A 21,919-nucleotide genomic window follows, 5' to 3' on the forward strand; every position below is an offset into this window, starting at 1 on the left:
TTTTATGATGTTAGAGCCTCTTAATGTCACATCTGCAAAGTCTCTGTAATTCCATCATTGCTCCAATTTAAAACATCACGTTGTGTTTGGCCTCGGAGTTTAAATGATTGTAAAACCCCACAGAGTACTCAGGCCACCTGCTTTTATTAATTCATCAGGGGGGATGTAGTGGCTCTAGCCTTTGAAATCAGGACATGTTTTCTCCAGTGGTACTTTGTTTGAGTCCAGACCGGGTCAAAGCCAGCAGGGACATGACGGCGATGTGTATGAAACATTGCAGGATTTACAGATACAGATACTAAAAAAAAAAAAAAAAGAAAAGAAGAAAACGCTTCGTCTAATGGTTTCCTGAGGAAGATTATTACGTCCTGCTGTGTCAAGCTGTTGTCTCTTTCTGTCTCGCTCCCGCTGTTGATCGTCAGCTTCAGCTATAGCATAAACCAAGCTGTGATATATTACCAGCCATCGCTAAACATTAGTTTAATGCTGTCTGCATGTTGTTGCTGCTCCTTTTGGTTGCTGCTTGTTCACAGATCCGCCTCTGTCCATAAAACATCTGATATGCGTCTTAACATAAACACGTGAAAATAATGTGCGTGCCAACCCTTCCAACTAGCTGATGGAACTTCATCTGAACTTCATGAGTCAATAAGGCAAAGTCTGAACCTCACAGCTCAGCTAATGTGTTCCAGCACGCAATTTTCTGCTCATTATTAAGAACTGGCCTTTGTCATTATTATTATTCCTGATTTAATGAGACAATTACATGTAATGCACATTACTATTTAAAATAATTACAGTGGTTACATTAATTTTCAGTCACTAATAAGGTAGCTCCACTGCTTTACTAAACATTTTCATTTTTAATCCAATATTTATTTTGAGTAATTTACACACTGTTTGTTATTTATTTCTGAAATGAATAGTAACATTTCATTTCTTTCCATCCACTGTCTTTTTTTCTTTAAATCTATTGCTAATGGTCATTCTGTCTTTTTGAGGATGTGTCCCTAACAGCAGTCCTCCTCCTCCTCCTCCTCCTCCTCTTCCTCGCCCTCTCAACCTTCAGCATGTCAGACTCTCTCTCTTGCACCACCCTTCTCCACCCACAGCTTGGCCTCTGGTCCGTCTTCTCCTCCTTCATCTGGGTCACTGCTCCGAGACGCTGCCTCCCATTTAAAGAGCCATAACTTTGCCTCGCTGTCGGTCTGATAACAGATGGTTATTCTGTCCTCCCGACTGATTTCTCTCTCTTCAAATGACAGTCTTAGCGGAACACTGAATATGTGCTGATACACATAAAACTGATTCAACGTAAAGTTTTACATGTTTGATGTAGACAGGGTTGAAGCTTTCGGAGGATTAATAAAATTGTATCGACTGGACAAACAAGACAAATGCTGTAATGAGTATAAAGCCAAATCCCTCCCTTTATGATCAATATTCTCATAAATTATTCAGAATCTGCAGAGGGGGGAAAGAAAGACTCTTTGATGTGAAAGTAATTTTCTAGAAGTCACTTCTGTCAAAATAAATCCAGTCCGCTGTCAACAGTGCTTCTCCTCTTTGTCCCAACAACAATTCTCATAAGAGAGAACCACATGCTTGTTTTTTTTAAAAATAAAATTTAAAAATCAAAACACGTCTGCTTCCTTCAGATAACTGCCTACTTTAAATTGAGTTTGTCTTGTTTTTAGAATCGAATAAAATTCAAGGGAGAAAAGGTTTAATGTGCTCAAATTAACTTCACTGACTTTCAAGTTGGAAAGCCTGTGTAGGCCTTCCCATCATCCTCTGGCTCTTTGATGTGATTAGGATGGATTCAGACTCTCACTCAGCGCTCGAAAACACACAATTGGCTTGAATGAAAGGAAATTGTCCTGACCTTGAAGCGGCAGAAAACCATGTAGACAAAGGATTTCTTTGAATCTGCAAATGATTTTCTAGATGTGATTTAATTCAGTTGATTCATCGTTGGTGCAGACTGATTCATGTGGCGAAGAAAGTCTGACTTTCAAAACACAGAAGTTATCGTCACGTTCGTATGTAGAATGATCATTTATCTTTTCTCGTCTTCCACTCGCAGAATCATGAAGGCCAGTTTACCGGAACAAGGACGGCTAATCACTTTAAGATAACGCGCGGTGAGTCATTCTGCCGCCACCAACAGGAGCCCACTCACCACTTTTTCACGGGGAGTAGTGAAAGGATGAATCACCACGTAGCTTCAAGCAACAACAACAACAAAAAAAATAAAAAAGAGGAATGCTTTCAAACCCAGGCCAGTCTATCAACACCGAAGCTTAAAGCTGAAAAATCCATGCTCTGTTTCTAAGAGGCAAAAGTGCTTGAAATCCATTTCAAAGACGAGGGCAGACACTGACGAAAAAAAGTAATGAATATTTTACAGGCAGGGAGAGCGGGGCTGCTCTCCAGGTGACACTCCGGTGTTTATAGACCTTATCTGAAAGCCGTCGCCCACAGAGCACAGCCAAAGCCAAGCCATGTGTCTGATTGTTTATCGGCGGTCTGCTGGTGGGCTCCCCGGTTACCTGTTCGCAACCGGCCAATCACAGGGCCGCCGCGCTGTGAATTCAATATGAATGACCTTTTGGAGAGGAAATGAGCAGTAGCTGCTGAGGCTTACCCCTGAATCTTTTACTATAGAATGAAGCCGCGTGCCAGCGGTGGTGCCGACTTCCTGCTGAGCGCTGATATGGATTTCTATGTGAACTGTCAAATAATGAATGAGATTAACTCTTTTGCTTCCACATCTCCTCTGCTACACTGTATATTCGAGCGTATGCCGCCAACTTTCATTTCCAAGTGTCAGGCTGTCAGTTTCTTTATGTTTTGCAGCCTTAAACAGTTCTCAGCTGCACGGCGCGATTATGTGACATACCACCGAACTCATGTCGGATTTTAGCCTTACTTTCAGAATTTCACCCAGCCGCTCATATGTTTTTGTTGCACCAGATTTATCATGGCTTTGTAGAGAGTTGTGTCTTCACGTTTAGATTCGTGTTTGCGCGTCTGTAATGTGATTTGTAAGATGTAGGCTTAGATTTGCATGCACACGCACAGCAAGAACCTGTAATTGTATCTGTTCTTCTCACCGCCACCTCAGGCAAACCTCTCTGCCACTTCTTTTTTTAAGTGGATTTTTTGCTTTCCTAGTGTGACTGAGATTTGAGTGTAACTGTGTTTTTTTTTTTTTTTTTCTTTGCTCTTAGTTTAGACTTACAGGTTCACTTATGTGGTTTTCAGGTCCTATCAGCATCCCGTAGCGCTGCGCTTCAATTCACTGAGCACGACTGCTTTGCGGCGATATGAAAGCTGTTTCGGTAAGGTCGCACAGTGCACGCCAAAATGCAAGACAAAGAAAAGCCCATCAGTATAATTGAGGGCGTACAAAACCGGTAGTAATGGAAGATTCTCTGTCGGCAGGGGCAAAATCCACTTAGAGCGGCAGTAAACTGAGAGGCCTGGCTGGGGTGGAGAAGAGGAGCGTGACGGAGGTATTTACAGGCCTTTCTGTGGATTTACAATAACATACAAATCTTAATACAAAACAGATACACACACGTGTTTATGATCTCTGGTAAGCAATATAGGCGTGGTTAAAGTTTAACTGTGTTCACTTGAACTGTGATGAAGTTTATTTCTTGAGATATTGTTTATTCATTGACTCTTCAACAGGGAGTGTGTAGTGGGAAGAAGCCAATTGGGAAGTTCCCAGTCAGACAGTATTCACATGTGTATTTCAAACTCGCAGTCATTCAGGAATCCGAGCATGAAGCAGTAAAGACTGAGGTGTGAGATTAAAAAGCAAACCTGCTCAGAAAGTTAACACGTCCGTGCATACATCAAAAGGAGGGAAAAGTGGAACCGACGTCTCTCAGCAGCTCGTGCGACTGGAGCGGCTCCAGCCCCGCCTGTGAAGCAGTCCTTGAACAAGGACACGTTTTTTTGATTTGGTGTGTGACTTCTGGTGTGTGTCTGTGTGCTGGCACTGCTCAAGGTGCCTGCCATTTGAATGACTTTGCTGCGAGGGATTAACAGTAGCAGTGATCTCATGAAATCTGTCTGCGAAAAAAAAAAAAAAAAAAAAGAAATTTGAAAACGTTGAACTCCAGACGGGAACGCACATACGGAGTCCCTGCTTAGACTTTTGCATGTGCTTGCATCATCACCATCCTTTTAATTGAGCTTCTTCTGCTCTCCCTGTCGCTGCACTCCCTCCATGCATAATCTCCAGATTTTTTATTTATTTATTTTTTTGCTTCTCCCCACTGCTCGGCTCCCACACCGGGTTGTCTGCTCTCCCAGCATCGCATTGCACGCTACTCCTCTTCATCACCGAGCGGCATTGTGAATATACGTCTATATATATATATGTAAGAACTGATTAGCATTTCAACCCAGCCTTGGGTTTCTCTCTGCAGTGGCGGAGTACAAAGAATCAATACACACAATGCAGGGGGGAGAGAGACGCATGGAGGAATCAATCTTGGCTTGCGGTGAAGGTGAGACAGGCGATGGCGGAGTCGCTCATAAAACCAACAGCTCGACAAATTTCACAAGAAAACTTTTTGGGGGAGAAAGGACAGATTTGAGATCTACTTATTGCTGTTGACCATTGAGGCAATAATCGAATGTTAGGGTTTTAAAAGAAAAACAAAACTTGACTGGAAGCAGTGCTTCTTACATAAGACTGAGCTGCAGAACACACTTTAATTGCAGCTATTCTCACTTCTCACACCACAACCTGTTCGCTCTGGTTTCACTGTTCTGTTTCCTCTATTTGTTCAACAGCGAATGAAACGAGGTGTCAAAGAGAGAGAAATACCAGAAACAAAAAAAAAAAAAAAAACCCACCAGAAACATTCCTCCGCCAGACAACCGCAGCAAAAGTGGCGACTCCATTTAAGCGTATCTGTCACTTTTACTTCCTGAATCCACCTCATCTCCGGAGAGCATTACTCATCTGCGCGTCATGTGGAGGACGCCTGGAAAGCCTCTCAAAGAACATTTAACTTCTCTCGTCACAGAAAATGTCCACGGTAAACAAACCAAGGAAGAAAAAAAAATGTATTTCATAAGGATTTATTCATATGAAAATAATATAACAATAATAAGAACATAAGTCATGTTTTCAAACCGTGTTAAGACGGACTGTGTTCGGTGTAATGTTAAGAGTGTCCCTGAATTTAAAGATGCCTCAGATTTGTTCTACCGGTTCAGGTTTTGCCCACTTTTATTTTTGTGTAATAATCGAATTCACACATTTGTTCAATTTCATTTTCGACACGAGGGACATTAGCAAATGAATGCAGTCATGCATAATGACTTGTTTAAAAAACACCTAGTGCTTGTAACGTTGCAGTAATACATATTTGTGAAAAGTTCAGTGATTTTTGCGAATAACTCGCCAAAAAAATAACTCTTTAAACATTAAAAAAAAAAACCCAGCCCAGCTTACTTTTCTAACTGACTAATATGGGACTGCCTTTTGTTTCTTATTAAATCATGTCAATCACAACATCACAACATGTATTCAGCATCCTATCTTGTACTCTAATCCTGTTTTTTTTTTTAAAGGTGCATTAAGTGACAATTTCTGCCCCACAGCACAAACAAAATAACGGTGACATACTAGTCTAGCCTAACCTGAACATTTTTCCCAAACTCCCTTTTCATGAATAGATAATTCACTCTCCAAAGCCCCCAAAAGCAGATAACAATGCAGTTTTCATTATTATATAAGCTTATATGTATATATTAGATATATTCCCGCTGCGTTATAAGCCATACTGATCTCTACTGTGGCTACATCAATCCACAGTTTGTCACCGTCTAAGCCAGGGACTTCCTCGCTTTAATTTCTTGGCTGCTAATAGAGGTCACTGCAAGTCGTCCTTTCTTCAAACTCCCCATTTAACCTCAGACAGCTCGGCAGTTCGGTTCAGCTTGACCAGAAACGGCGGTCGGAATAATATGCTAATGTCTGATAAATGGTTTCAGAAGGTATGGGGGTAGCCTTGGTCCTCACTGCGGCAGGTACAGTATAGAAATGTGCTTCTGTGTAATCCTTGATTGTCAAACACTGATCTGCCTGCCTGACTGTGATGGTGCAAGTAAAGTGCAGACAAACTGTGGGCCAGAAATCTCTCTCTCGCTCTTATTTATTTTTTGTCGTAAACGTGATAAAAGCAGGTGTGTCCCAGCAGCTCGGAGCTGAGTAATTAACAGGTTAGAAGGCTGATGTGCTTTAGGCCCAGGAGAGGTAGCTGGCCTTGTAGTTATTACGATGAAGTGTCAGAATTACCAGAGAAGAAGGAACGGCGTGCTTATCTGCCACTTCAAAGTTTGAATTCGACTGCAGCGTAACGGGCTGATGCTGTGAATTACCTAACAGCTCATTATCATCATGAACCACATTGAAAATGCTTCCATCCATATATAATTTAGCTCCTGTAATGTATGTCTGAAGACAAGTGCCACGAAACAGCCTCGGATTTCCCCCCACGTTTCACCGCATAACCGCGTACAGAAGGTCTTTTTGGTCCCACTGTGCATGTACTCGGATGTTCTTGTGCTTCGTCCTTTATTATAATAAGTTCTAGAGACTGACTCCATGCAGGGGAAGTGGACTGAAGAGAGGCTGTGAGAGACCGTCTGCGCACAGTCCTCGGTCACCTGCAGGAAAAAGAAATGCAACTCAAAGCAAGCTGACAAAGCCCTGCCACTGCATCGAAGGGGACGCCGGTTTTCTATTGGTCGATGTAAAATAAATCCTCCACTGCTATTGTCGGGAATGCATCTCCGCTCCACGGATCGTATTCAACCACAGGTGGCCACCATGACGCCCTGCCAGTTAAACAGTTGTTTCAATCTTTTCGATGATCTCTATCATGGACTTGGAGGGAGAGAGCAGCGAGCAGTCGTCCTGATCCCAGAGGCTGCCGGGGCTGGAGTTCCCGTCGGTGCTCAGCTCGTCGTCCTCCTCCTCCTCGCTCTCCTCCTCGCAGGACTCCAGGTAGTGCAGGCCCAGCGCGTTGATGCCGGAGTCCTCGGAGCTGGACGGAGAGGAGCAGTGGTCCATTTTCGGGCCTTTTATTTTATCCACGGCGGAGAGGTGTTTGTGTTCACTGTACACCTGCTGTGGCGGCGGCGCAGGCGGCGCAGGCTGTGCCGGCGCGGGCGCCTGCTGGGGCGGCGCTGGCGCCGGCGCCGGCTTGGCCGGCGGCCGAGGCGGACCGGGGTTCTGGGGGACGTGAGGCATGGCGGGCGGGGGAGGGGTCGGGGGCCGCGGGGGCTCGGGCAAGGGAGGCGGCGGGCGCTGCACGTAGCACATCTTCCCGTTGATGCGCTTGACGATGTAGTCGTCCACGAACAGGTCGGCGATGACGCAGTACTTGGGCGACTCCAGGTGGGGCGGGGACTGGAAGCAGGGGGCGAGTTTCAGGAAGCGCTCGGCCAGAGAGACGGACAGGTCGATGGTGTTACTGCACTCCGAGCCCACAGGGGGCACCGCCGTGCTGGGCAGCTGGCACACGTTGGTCATGGGCTGGTAGACATACTTGCCTAAAAGAGTGGAAAAAGGAAAAAAAAAAAGTTACTTTGTGAAAAAATTTAGAAAATTCCAAGTTTTATATAGATATAATACACACTGCAATAATTCCAGTGAGTTGTAACTCCTCCAGTACTCTGCAGCTTAGGATGTGACGAGGAGAATGCATTACACTTTTAATGAACCCTGTGCATCGGTGACCTGTGAGTGTCGTTTTTGTGTCTTTTTTTTTTTAAAGCATTACATGCTCTTGCACCAGCATCTCCTGTATAATTTACATGATCACAGCAGACGAGGCTGTTCGACCCCTCAGGTCGTCTTGCCTGATTCCATTATTAATCCCATAATGCAGGCTAGAAAACTTGAGCTGAAGCGTCACTCTGTTTATATGCTGCAAGCTGCTCAACAGCCTGCCTGAGAACCTGACAACAGCTGGAGGTACCGATACCTTTAAACAGGGGCTTTAAACATGCATCTTCAGTCTGGCTTTTAATTAAAGAGGGCTTATTAGGTTGATTTATCATTTACCACAATGTTCTTTTAGCTGTGCTATTATTTTATTGATATTCTCAAATGTTTGTTACCTTTTTAACAATCCAGTTTCATCTACTTTTAACCTTTCTTTCTTTTAATCCAATTCTCATCGGATTGTTTATGATTTACAGAAAATGCATGTAACCACAACAAGATTTTCCTTCAAACCTACAGCTGTAAAGAGCGCCGTTACATGTCCAGCCCAGTGTTTGGTTTTTTGGCCCCGCCACGTTTCTGTTTACACTCTCATCAGGTGGCAGCTGTTTTTAGTTAATCCATCCTCTATACCGCCAGCTGTTTTCAATGAGGAGATATCTCAAAGCCCCTGACACAGTCTGCCAGGCACCATGGGACACACTGAAAAAAACTTGGGACCCGCTGGTTTGGAGCATCAAGCAGCTAATGAGCCGCATACTTTTTTACAAAAGATGGTCAAAACCAACACACGAGTTAACAGCACGGAAAAAAGGCACATTAGCTGAGAACACAGCTCCTCGTGTTGTTCTGTGTTTGGGGAATAAACACATCGACTTGCTAATAGGATCATGTAAGATCAAAAATAAATTTAAAAAAAGACTTGTTAAGAGAAGTGAATCCAGTTGTAGAACCCAACGTGACTCAGTGCAGCAATTCAGCTTCAGACGAACGTAGATAATTACTTGAGGTGGTCCTGAGCAAAATATTGGGAAACGACTCTCAATATAAATCTGTTTACTTCAAACCAGCTTTTGTTACCTTTATGCCGCCGGACTGTCAGCAGATCTGGAACCAACACTTCTCATAACCATGAAACCTCGTCTGTTTGTCATATCTGAGGAAATACTCCTGTCATTACGTTGTCCCCCGGGACTTCTGAAGAATAATCATACAATAACAGCCACGATTCACCAGCATGTCAAACATCTGTAACAAGCACTGTCAAAAACACACGAAATGAAACTTGAAGTATTAATGGAAGAACTAACAGAGCGTTCACTCAGTCCACATTTTACAGCCAAAACATCAAAAATTAACCCAATATAATTATCATAAGATGGTTAAACATTGACATCTTGTGATTAATTCTGTCAATAATAATAATAATAATGATGTGTCAAAGTATTTTTGGAGGGCTATTCTCAGCTGAGAACCTTTTTTGACTCATGTCTGTGAAAACCAATCATCTGTCCTTTCTTGCGGGAGGCAGCAATTTTCACATCACAAAGCACTTTGTGCTGCCAAAGGCAAAAATACCTTTCTCCCTCTCTCTCTCTCTCCCTCTCTCTCTCCAGCCACCATCATCTGAGGTGTAGCTGCAGACGGAGCGAAACATAGTTTAAATTTTTATTCCACCCAGCGCTAGGCAGCAATCATTTCTGACCCTTCAGAGCTGACGCAAGACTCATTTCCAACATGATTAAATGGCATATTGGATGAAGGGCGTTCAACAAAGTTTACAGCTCCAAAATCACGATGTAGCGCCACCGTACGCCAACATTACCGACTCGCTGAATTACAATGGCGCGATTTATAGTGTCACATAAATCCACAATGAGATAACAGCCGTAATTTTCTGCTGGAGAGTGGCCACGTTCATGTACAAATTTTCTAACACCCTCTCTGTGAGCGATACCTCCCATCCTGGCAAGGCATGCACAGAATAACTGCTCTCAGATCAGCGTCTGCAGCCCACTCCCTCCGACTCTGAGCTCTGCTCTGCCTGGATGCTGGAGCTCAGATTTGTGTTTAAGAGGCTCCCAGTGTGTGTGTGTGTGTGTGTGTGTGTGTGTGTGTGTGTGTGTGTGTGTGTGTGTGTGTGTGTGTGGGGGGGGTTGTGGGTGGGGGGGATGACAGCTCTACGCATCACTTCCTCTCTCTCCTCGTGTCCCTGTCTTTTGTTTCACCGGCTGGGGGATCCGTTCAATCAAAATCTTCTCCCAGGTTACAGTGAAAACATCAAATACTTCAAAGCAGACGCGTGGCTCTCCTTCTGCGTTGCTGAGTGGACAAAGTGAGTTTGCGGAGCCGAACAGATGCTTCTTTCACGCACGCTTCGCTAAACAGATCAGCCGCACAGCCACAGAACGGCTCTAATGAAATTCATGCGAGCTGCTCATTATCCAAAGACACGGAAAGCCATCATCCAGCCGTGTAAGGATGTGGCTGGAGCTTTACGTCTGACCCTCTGTAAATATTGTTAACGCCTGATACAAGAGCTAATGTCAAGACAGACACAAAAAGGGGAAACAGTAACCGTTTTCTGTTTAATGAGACAAACTCAATGGTCCATGTTGAGCCCATTCAGGCACGCGAGATAGCAGCAACAAATGAGAGCTAAAGCTGTGGAAGGCGATGTGTTGACATTTAGTTTTTAGCATATTACAACTAATTGCATTCATCCATCTGGAGTTTCAAATACCAAGAGCAATACTGAGGGGACGGACAGATGCACAGTGCGACAACAAAATAGACAGACATATGGAGATAATACTACACCAGCGCCGGCTGCCTTCAGCAGCCTTGCAGAGGGAACACAGTGCGCCTGTGAATGTACAAGGTGTCTGCGCTTCGTTAGAAATATTTCTGTTTCTGGGAGCCCCGGAGGATCGGAGGGTTATGCGTATACGTATTCATCTCACTTACAATAGTCTGGTAGAAAGAAAGGGAAGAGGCGAAGCGTGCATGTCTACCTTTAAATTCTCTTTGCAACAAAGGCGGACTACAACTATCCCCGAGAATTTTCACGAAGGGGAGGCTGTGACTCAGATCACAAAGCAGGTCGTGATTTCAAAGCTGCCTGCCATGTGCTGAAACATCCTCCGACACCGAGTTCACCGTGAAGGGCGAGCGCCTTGCACGGCAGCTCCATGGCCATTAAAGCAGGGGTTTTCAAAGTGTGGGAGGCTGAGCCCCACATCACAAAGCTTACACAACACTGCACCCACCCACATACTTTCTCTCATGCCAAGTCGTACTTTTCAGTGGAACGCCGAACTTCCTGATGTTTTTCACATTATAAAAGATAATTGATAACACAGCTTGGGGTCCATTTGCAATGAAGGACATAAGAGTTACCTACAGTTACCACCCGGGTGTGCCTTTCCCACTCAAGCTGATCGGAGGCGAGCCGATTAAAACCCGGGTCGCTTGCAGGGTGAATCAACACGGGTCGGAATGCCTCTGAAACCCTTTGCCTTTGCCATAAGGAGCCAATTATTAGCGGGTTTAAACGGGTTTTTTGGCCAGTGGGAAAGGGGTATATGGTTCACAGCTGTCGACTCTGTTGCCATATTGACCATATTTTGTCATTTTGATTTTTCTCCCTGACATTTTCGGTTTTGAAAATGTCAGATTCTGTATCTTGATTCTTTTTTTGTGCTGTTGTTGCTGAGAGCAAATTATGCTGATAAAGAAAACATTTGTAACTAGGGAAAAAGAGATATCACTTTGAGAAACAAATTCCACTCATCTACCTGAAGGAACAATGGCTGACGCAGATGGGCTTGATGAGACACATGCTGCGAGTAAGGCCTCGACAATGCTCGTCTATTGAGGAAGTGAAGGCATGTGATTTCGCATTGTTCTAGAAATTCAATAAGAATGGAAACAAACACTTAAAGCCATTATGCTCAATCTGTGCAGCCTCATTGGTATCGAGCTGTGTTCCGCTCCCAGTGCTGCAGCTCCCACACGACAGCGTCAACTGTCTGCTGGCCTCTTTGTTTGCACCGAAGAGACGATTACGTCCTCACAAAAAAAGATTTGACCGGATATTTGTCTGCTCATGGATCACAAATCACCACTTTATTTTATCTTCTTTATAAATCTCATGAAAAAAAGAAAAACAACGCTCAGTAAAAACATCCCTGTTGAGTGGGACCCAGAGCGTCTTTTCAGTTGACCCGGTTCATCATCAGAAGTTGGAGACGACCAGTAAAAAGAGTAAATCTGTCATCAAGCCAACAAAAACAGAAAACAACAGCATATGACAGGGCCACCTTTTACGTAAGTGAAATGAATGATCCTCTGGTGAAAAAAAAAAAAAAAAAAGCCACATAAAACAGTTGCAGGTTTCCATGGAGACAGTAACCAGCGTGCTGGTCACATTGATTTCAGTGGTATGATCATGACTGAGATCAGGAATTTACACGCAGCACAGAAACATCTGCTGACAGATATCAGGACAAACAGCAGAGCCTCAGTTACAGTGCTGCACAGGTGCCTGGTTACAAACTGAAATGTAGAAAGAGCTACAATAACCGCAGAAAATCAAACCTGTTCAGTTCATATTTAGTACTGACATGATTTTCCATATTTTGCTAGCAGTCTTCTTGCAAGTAATTTGAGATGGTTTCTCTCAAACTACTGTACCTCACAACATCCATCCATACATCTGTCCATCTTCTGTGCTGCTTTCTCTGTTCGGGGTCATGGAGAGCTGGAGCCAATGCCAGCTTACAACAGGCGGGGGCAGGGGACTCCCTGGACAAATCACCGGTCCATCACAGGCAAAGACACAGAGACAGAAAACCACACGCAATCACATTCACACCTGGGGGCAAATTAGGATCATATAATTAACCTCACATGCATGTTTTTGGAGTGTGAGAGGAAATTGCAGTATCTGGAGGATTATCACGCACACGTGCGTGCGTGTGTGTTTGTGTGTGAGGTACTTTGTCTCTTTGTGTTTGCTCTGTGAAGGACTGGCAACCTGTCCAGGGTGCATCCTGCCTCTCACCAGATGTCAGCATCAATGAATGTTGGAAACCATCCCCAGGTTATTCGGGAAGTTTTCAAAGATGGATGAGTCAAAAGCTGATCTACGCCTTTACTCTCTCAAAATAGACTTTCGCCCAGTTCACCTTCTGTGCTACTTTGCTCTTGTCGTATTCGCTATGAGATTCCCATGAAATCTCCTGACTGTTTTTTGGTTTGTGGAGCAAATCTTCAATTAAACTGAAATCCAAACTAAAGCTAAAAACACATATGTATTTGCAGTATGCGACCAAGGTAATAAAGAAACACACCAGTCACTTTAAAGCTGGGTTTCACCGATGTGTTTAATAGTTTCTGACCACCAATGAAGTAAAAATTGAGGTTACAGGGAGAGGCAAAACCATTAACAATATAATCTGTCCAAATGAGTGTAAGGCATTTCTTATTATTGAAACAAATCCAGGAGAAAATGGTGAACCAAGCCTTTTCTAATGATTTAGGCTATTGTGGGTGCAACACTGTCTGTGTGCAGTAGCATCTTTAATCATCTGTTTGGCATCTCTGTGCAAGAACACAGATTCTTTTTGTTGTGTTCTTTCCTTATAAAATAATAACTGTCTCTGTATTGCACTGCAAACATTTGATTCACTGCTTCTATTCTTTCTCGATATTGTTTGTTCGATGTGTACACTTCTTTGATGCATTTCCTGTGAAGCTGATTGTACCAGTAATGCACTAAAACCGCTCTCACCATTGTATCTGTGAGATCGGCAATAAACATCTTTCTTTTTTTTGTTTATTTCTACAGGTAACTGTCCTAACCTACACAGCGAGACAAGCTACTGTAGCTGCATTCCTGCTCCTAACAAGGATTGACAGGAGAGAAAAACGTCAGCCATCTGTAGACTCTGCAGTAAAAGTCAGATTGATTAGTCACCTCCACAGCTTCCCTGCACAAACACAGGCATGGTGTCTTCTGCTGAGTGCAGCTTCAATCAACCAGCCAAAGGACACGCTGCACTCGGAGTGACTCGGCTGAAAAGACTTTCATCACATCACTATTAAAACCGGCTGAAAGCCAGACGTTCACTGGTGACTGATGAAAGGCATTCTGGGACATGAATGAGATGATTAACTGGAGGAGTTGTAAACAGGCAGAGGAGAAAATAACTTTTAATTAGGATTTTGTGGTTAAAATGAAGTGACATTTTGTTTCCTTGCTTCTATGGTTTGGGGGGGGGGGGGGGGGGGGTCTCTCTAAAAAAAGAAAACATAATCATCCACAATTCATGAATGGACGTCAAGATTATTTCACTGACTGTTGAACAAAACATTAGGAGAAAAGCAAAAAATAGTTTTTAGGATATTTATGGTAGAAAGCAAGGGTTCAAAAAGTTAACAAGGAGGAAGAGAAGCTCATTACTGGAAGGTAGAGACAGCTCCATCAAGAGGGAGCACCCCCGTTACTCCATCTTGCACGCCTCCTCCGCTCTCTCCTGGGCCCAAAGCTGGCCGAGGGCTGCACAGTCTCTGCTCTAATACGAGAGGCAGACTCTCTGGAAAGTGCTGCTGCACATTCCCCATCGGTGTCTCACTCGCACTTTCACAGAGCTTCGACACCGCACCGTCGAAATTCCCACTTTGCCGTCACCGTGCAGCTGGGCTCATTGTCGACAAGCGCAGCATGTAGTCAGAATGAATGAACACGACTTGACTCACGCAGATTATGTCACTTTATTTGTCGGCTTATATCAAAGCTTCAGGAGAGACTGAATCATTAACAGCCCCTGCCGGTTTGATGTTGTGTACGTCTGAGCGGAAGCCAGCAGTATTTACGAGCAGACTGGGACACTAAAAGCAACAAACTAGTTGAAAGCAGCATGTTGCAGAAAAAAACAATGACATTAGCACATTATTGTCATTCTTCATACCAGCTGCTGAGCTGCGCTGGCTCGTGAATCCAGCCTGCTCAAACACGCTCTGATCTTAGTGTTCGGATCTGTCTGACGAAGGGGCGGCGGTAAGAGCAACAACAGAAGTTTCGGGTTTCAGCCAAGGGGACGGTCTGACCCCGCGTCATGTGAAACTCCCTTCCTGTTTCCTGTCTCCAGAGGCAGGGGCCGCTCCTGATTTACACCCACTGCGAAATCCACAAATCTCATGACTGGCTTTGCCTGTGCAGACGAGCCAGCTCCACCAGACTACTCAATTAACACGACTACTGCTCCTACGACTCAGACTGATTCCAATTATTCCATAAATACGCCTTGATTACGTCCCTGCGTGGGTTTGAACACATCCATCCATCATAGTGCTTTAATCAATTTCAGGTTGGAAATCCTTTCCAGCGGGAGTCAAACCGAGCTGACTCGAGAGGAAAGGCAGGGTAACACCGTGCACACGTCACCAGTCCCTCGCTAGGCAAACACAGCGGAATAGACCGTCACATACGCCTGCATTCACACCTAAATGCAATTTTAAATTACCAGATAGCATCAAACACATGTTTTTAGACTCTGGAGAGAAACTGGAGTACCTGGAGAAGAGTTGTAAAGAGAGCATGTAGATTCCTCTAACGAGTACACCGCCCTATCCCCCCAAGCTGGACACATTTTTCACAGAATACACAACAAAATAATTCTTATTTCTGTTCTGTTATTTGTCTTTGACCTTTACATCCCTCCAGACAGTCATTCCAGCTTCTATTTTTAGTGTGCGTTCCAATTAAAAAAAAAAAAAAAACTTAAAAATTTATGACCAGTTTTCTGAAAAACACTGTCCAGTGCTTTAATGCGACTTCAGAGGGCCGGTAAATTGCAAATGTTCTTTTTAAAATGAACGACTGTCTCCTAAAAATGTGCCATTCACAGAGCTGGGTATGATAATAAATCAGAGAGATGGGGAACGGTGTGAAGAAGAGTGATTGTTGAAGCTCTCAAAGCGCAACGTGGCAGCAGAAGAGCAGGTGAGCTTCATCTTCCGTAAACAAAGCTTTGGTTTCTCGCTCTTTTTAAGACTTTCTAAGATGGCACAATTACACCAGTTTCTGGTTCTGCATGGTTGAAAAGGGAAGGTCCACCGTTACTTTAGTTTATGACAGACATTAATAAAATGCCAGCATCACATTCCACGATCTCCAGCAGCTGAAAATCCTCAAGAAAGTAGATAATGAAAAAAAAAAACTGTCCAAATCTCTATTTAACATCATAAAAACAAAAACAGGATTAATAACAAAATACTGAAATCTGGTAAGTCTCTCAAACAATGAATAACAAAAAGGCTTTTCTCCTTAATTAAGGTATTTTCCTCAGATCGCTTCCTCCTTGTTGCAACAGCTTCTTCTGCTGTTTTAATCATGCTCTCGCTATTTTTTTTTTCCTCTAGCAAGTAAGTTTCATTTAATCAGGTTAATGAATACTATTTCATTCAACAATTACTTCTAGTTTTATGGATATTTACCCAGAGTTGCACAATCAAAGGCCTTCATTTTCTGAAAGGACTGATTAGTGCTGATTATAAAAGATTTTTTTTTTTTTTGTGGGCATCTTTTGTGAAACAACTAACATTTCTTTTTTATACTGAAGTACTATGAAAATGTTGTCTGACTTGATTGTGTTTCACTGCACTTGTTCTGAGATGTGTTGCTTTGGAGAACAACATTTGCGGTTATCTGGAAAACTGAAAGTCATATCCTAATTGCATTATGGCAGCGTGCCCATGTCGCCCAGTCTCAGCCTGACAACAGCTAATGTAACCAAGAGCAGCGATGGAGAGTAAATGACAGAAGTTGGGGGTTCTTACTTCATCTGAAGTCCACAACCCAACCCTGATGCAGCCAACATCACGGGAAGCAATTTATCCAACTTCACACGTTTCCCTCTGACCAATATATAACAGACATGCAAAGCAGCACTCATCAAACCCAGACTTTCATGTGTAAAATCAGTGGAGTCCCTCTTTAAGTCCCATCAGTGACAGGCATATATTAATCTTCCCAGTCCAAAATGAACATGAAAAAGAATGTAGCTTCTCCTCTCAGTTATGCTGCCAATACCAGCCGAGCATTGATCTGTTGAACAATATGTAATGATTGTCTCTCTCTATTCTGTGTACTCAGCAGTGATCTACTGATGGGCTATTGACTGTTGTTGCTGCAGATGTTTGGATTTTTCACAACAGGAACTGCACAGACATGACTAATTACTACGGTTTAACTTCAGCCATCAGTCAATGTAAGACTTACACCTGTACCAATTGTCTTGTCAGTGTTTGTTTGCATGACACAGATGAATAGTCAATAAACTAAATCATGCATTTCTCAAACTACATTTTGAAAAAGTGGATAAACGTTGGGGCAGATTCCTGCCCTCACAAAACTCATCGCAACTCATCTCGGGGTGTTTTCACACTTTGCATTTTTAGGTCAACCTGCAGGAGTTTTTGGGATTGAGTGCAGTGGGGTCAGGTAAGTGTGAACACACACATCAAACAGCTGCACACCGAGAGACCGTCCCGGAAAGATGATCTCAGTACACTCTGCACGGCCACTCTGTGGTGCGAGTGTGGTGCGAAAGCAACCGCAACAGTTTTCATGAACTGAATCACAAGTTTCAGCTAAAAAGGCTCACAACGATGGAGAGCGATGTTTATGCTGTGTTTCGTAAATGCCTCATCGAAAGGGGCCTCAATGGGTTTGTGCAACAAGCCAAAAAACACGGAGTGGAATATATCAGCATGTGAGATGCACTATAACTCGACCAGCTGTGCACAGTACCTGGGAAAACCCTGGCAGCCATGTAAACATGGCGCCCCCCACCCTGGTCTGCACTAAAAGGTGCAAAAGAACCCATAATTTCATATTTAGGATCTTCTTCGCTTTCTTTCTTCTTTATTTTTCATCATGGCAGTGGAAGAGTGCCCACTGTGGTCCTTTGAGGAGGTACAGTCCGTCCTCATGTTGGTTGCCCACGAGTGGATTCAGAGAGAGCTGGACGGCTCCATTCATGACAAGCGAGTTTAAGAGCAGCTCTCCGATAAAAATGCTCCCCAACAAGGAGGGCCGGCTTCCCAAAAGTGAGTAGAGCTGATACCGTCGAAATCCTTCACACAGGTGCACGGAAATCCTCAAGTAAGGCAGTGAGATTCATGTAGTCAACTGCTACAACAGGCATGTTAGGATCAGCCCCGAAAATAGACTGAACACTACAAGTAGTTTCAATAAAAGGATAGTCTGTGTCTCAAGTTGAATTCATAGATAATATTTAAATAACCCTGCATTTTAGCTCAAATATCTGAAAAAGTAAACTATTGAACTCGGAATAATATTGCTACTGTTGATGCCAGCTGAGGTTGGTACATGGCAAACAGTCTGTGGCATCAAAACAAGATCACAAGAAACTGCTTTGCAAAACTGATAACCTGATCCCTTTTTTTTTTTTTTTTTTTTTTTTAAGATTTGAGAAAAATAACAGACAAAAACCCAAACTTGTTGAACTTTGGTGCCGCTGCTCGACATCCTTTCCCGGCAGATCAGCAGTAAAAGTGATTGAAGTGCTGGAGTTCCAAAACATGAACGATCAATCAAGAGCAGTCCCCCGAGCCTCTGCTGACAATGTATCGATCCTTCAATAATAGGTGAAGCTTTTTATGATTCAACACTGTGGCACATTGCGAAGTGGTCACTGAATCAATCAATGCAGGGCAACAATGCTGTACTCAATAAACCTCCATATTTCTCCTCAGAAAGAGTTGCTGGCTACAGCGGCACGGCGTGACGGATGACACTGCTGAGGGAGTCTGACAGGAAGATCCTCACTTCTTGTCTCTACAGGAGAAGTGCAGGCTCTACTACACAAATATCAGAGCTGATACAAATACAAGCAGATGGACAAGATTGTTTCGGACTCATTATGGCCATTGTTAAAGAGTAATTCACGGCTCTGCTTAGTAAATGTAATCAGTTAGCAGAGGATAAAGTGTGTTAAAAAAAAAATCCAGACCAGGTGGTTTCAATGCTGCTGTGAGCGCTCATCAGACATGACATACTGGCAGTGACACTAAACACAGCTAATTACTGCTAATGAGAGCTTGGACTAATGTTTGTACCAGCTGGGAACGTTGACTCTACCTACATCCAACTCCAGTTTTCTTCTCGTCTGCCAAAGGTTTCAAAAAAGAGACAACTAAGTGGAAAGTGGAACACTGTCAAAGAAATGAAGACAGAAATGAAAACATTAGATCTGCAGTGGCAGAGAGAAATAGATGAAGCCAGTGACAATGTCACAAGTGGTTGGCTGACAAAACACCACAGGTAAAAGGAACAATTTTTGTTTGAGAATTCAAATGCTGAGCCAACCCTTACTACAGTGTGACCTTTTGTGTTTGTTTTCCTGGGAACCTATTAAAAATGTAATTAAAAAGGCAGTCTAGCAGGGCTCCCTGTGGTGAATGCACAATTACCAGCTTCAGAACAAGTTTATACTCCAGGCGACAGTCATAGGCAGGTTCAAAATGAAAACGTGATGAGATAAGGGTGTTACAGCATTTCGCTCTTTTGCATCCAGTCTTATTATGCATCTCCAGAAAGAAGTGTGTGAGCCGAGCCGAGCGGGGAGGCATCATGCAAAGGCACACTGGTATACTCTTCTCACTGGGTGCCCTGCTTCCGCCTGATTCAGCAGTCTAAGCTGGTTTATTTTCACCGTGGTGCCTGACTGTCCTGCGAGGCGAACCTGCAAATTGCAGAGGAAGGGGATGATAAGGTGAGAAGCTCCATTATGATGTGGCTGGTTTTCCTTGCCATAGCATAACAAGTCTGTATGAAATGAGCACAAAGGCCTCCGTGGCTGCTTTATGCACACTGAAAGGTAGAGCAAGTCTACGTGTTTACAAATGATGTAACACTGAAAGGGTTTTGCCTGGAATCCTGAATGCTGTATGCAGCCTGTGATAAACACTGGAAGGAATTCATCATTTTTATGCCACATCTGATATTTCAAATCGCTTGGCTGATGCTGGACGGAGCCGGGCATCTAAATCCAATGATTACATGGCAAAGATTACAATGTGACTTCTGCAGTTGCACACTATAAACCCTGAGTGAGTGCTGCAGAGTAGATGGTGATTGTGTTTTCCACTGATCTGAGGATTTTAAGGGCAGCCAGGGATGAGGATAAATTAGAGTAGCACAAAGACACGGACATCCTGTCAGGTTCCGGCGCTGCCGCGGGGAATCCGAGGTGTGTTGGAAGTGTCAGGTCGGGAAAAGGTTTAAATGGAGGAAAAAAGTGTGTGTGAGGGTACACACGTACTCAGGTATTGTCGCTGGCACTTCTCAAAGTGGGAAGAAAATTGTCTAGGTTTGAGCAGTGCTGCAGCCCTGCATTTCCCTGCACGGTATTGTCGATGTAAATGAAATCACTACGAGAAGCTTCAGTCCTCTTAATGTTTATTATCAAACATTTGCCTCATAATTGTGGCCGACTGTGATACTCTGCACATTCATAATGTAATTGCAGCCATAACAGAACACATTTTGTTTAAGGGAAGAAGACGGTGTCACTTATCATTTTATAGTCTACAAGTCTTATGAGGACAAGAAAAATACATTTTAAACAATGTGGTAGTGAAGCACTTTCCTTCTATACCCCCCTGTCTGCAGCACTCAGCCTCCAGCTATTCTTTAGTTCTGCCTGCTGAGGGAGTGAATCTTTGAAATCGGGTCACACAGACAGACTTGTGATATATTTTTTAATCGGCATAACATAATTAACAACTGTTACTGAAATGACTATGCAGTGGATTTTCTTAGGAAATCTTTTCATCTCTGGATAAATGAGGGAGAAACAAGTAGATTACTTTTCCAAAGCACAATCTGCATGTAAATGTCATGAAGATGTGTTTGTTCTCTCTCTGGACTGAACTATCAGTACCAGAAGCTTTACGGTGAGAGCTTCACTTAATAGAATTTCATGGGTGATTTTGGCCTTTCAATAGACTTGGGAAAGAGGAGGAGGAGAAAAAACTGAGAAAAATCACAAGACTTGGCCTTTAAAAAGAGAAATGAAAGTGATGATTCAGATGTGCGATATGAGTGTCACCAGACTGTGGAGCACCAGTGTCCTGGACAGGCTGACGAACGGGAGTAAATGCACAAACCATATCCTGAAAACACTTTGCTCAGCCTCCATCGTTAGGGACGACAGAAACTATTCACACAAGGACGTTTGACTCCTGTCTGTTCACATTTGAATAACAGGGATTTTGACGGTATTGGATAAAAGTGGGATTTTAGGATAATTACAAAAAAAAATATAGGATAATAACGCTTTCTACTGAGCTGCAAATATAGGTTTTGTGACTATATGATGCATAATAACCCCTTGATTCCTTTAGTTTTAAGGTGAAACTGTTGAGAATCGAGGCTTACATGGTGCCCCTTGGAAACGCTCCATGATTCCACAACCATCCACCATCAAATGGATTTCTGGAGCCACAAATAAGTGTTAGAGGGAGTAAAGCAAACTTACAGTGACACCAGCCCAGGTGGCAGCACCAGTGCAGCTTGAAGCACTTCCCGTGGCTGTGCGTCGCGCAGATGGAGAGCCCGTCGCAAGGCAGGAAGTCTGGTCTCCCCGCGCAGCTCTTGGCCAGAGCCTGCGCCTCGTCCAACTTCTCACTCTTCGGACACTTATGTGCTCCCGAGGCGGCCATGCCAACATTTCCCGGATCCGACACGCACGCAGCCTCAACTACAACATAAACGCAGAGGGAGGAAGGGAGGTGGGGGGGGGTCTATGGTCCACGCAGGCAGCGCGCGGGGGGAGCCTCGCCACTGGGAGACACGGACGCCAAAAACGACGGGGTCTCCTTTTCCAGCGCGCGGCTCGGTTACTTCTCAAACAAAGGGCGGAAACATATCCGGGGGTCGGGGAAAGAAAAAAGTACGACGGCGTCAATTAACGGGCGAAGGGAGGGCTGTGCAGGAAGGCTGAAGAGCTCTCCGTGTCGTGATCCGCACGTCTCTCCATCCTCCCCTCCGCGTCGGGAAGCTCCTCTCTCTGCCCACGGTGACGCGCGTGCGGAACAACGGCGCGCATCTGAACTTCATCACAC

The 21,919-nt window shown here is 43.9% G+C and overlaps 1 protein-coding gene across 1 annotated transcript; it reads right to left on the bottom strand.

The window, feature by feature from the left end:
• Positions 1-5,527: 5,527 nt before the first annotated feature.
• zgc:162707 (UPF0524 protein C3orf70 homolog B) lies at positions 5,528-21,919 on the bottom strand. Its single transcript, XM_030111899.1, has 2 exons — positions 21,334-21,919; positions 5,528-7,587 (listed from the first exon to the last, which is right to left on the bottom strand). Exons 1-2 carry the CDS (start codon positions 21,515-21,517, stop codon positions 6,878-6,880), a joined length of 894 nt encoding a protein of 297 aa, XP_029967759.1. The 5' UTR covers positions 21,518-21,919; the 3' UTR covers positions 5,528-6,877.

The sequence above is a fragment of the Salarias fasciatus genome, chromosome 16 (assembly GCF_902148845.1).
Source record: "Salarias fasciatus chromosome 16, fSalaFa1.1, whole genome shotgun sequence".
Lineage (NCBI taxonomy): Eukaryota > Metazoa > Chordata > Actinopteri > Blenniiformes > Blenniidae > Salarias > Salarias fasciatus.

Coding starts and splice junctions, on each gene's coding strand:
- zgc:162707 (XM_030111899.1), bottom strand. CDS start 21,517: ATGGCCGCCTCGGGAGCACATAAGTGTCCGAAGAGTGAGAAGTTGGAC. Junction 7,588..21,333: donor CCACCTGGGCTGGTGTCACT/GTAAGTTTGCTT, acceptor CCACTCTTTTAG/GCAAGTATGTCTACCAGCCC.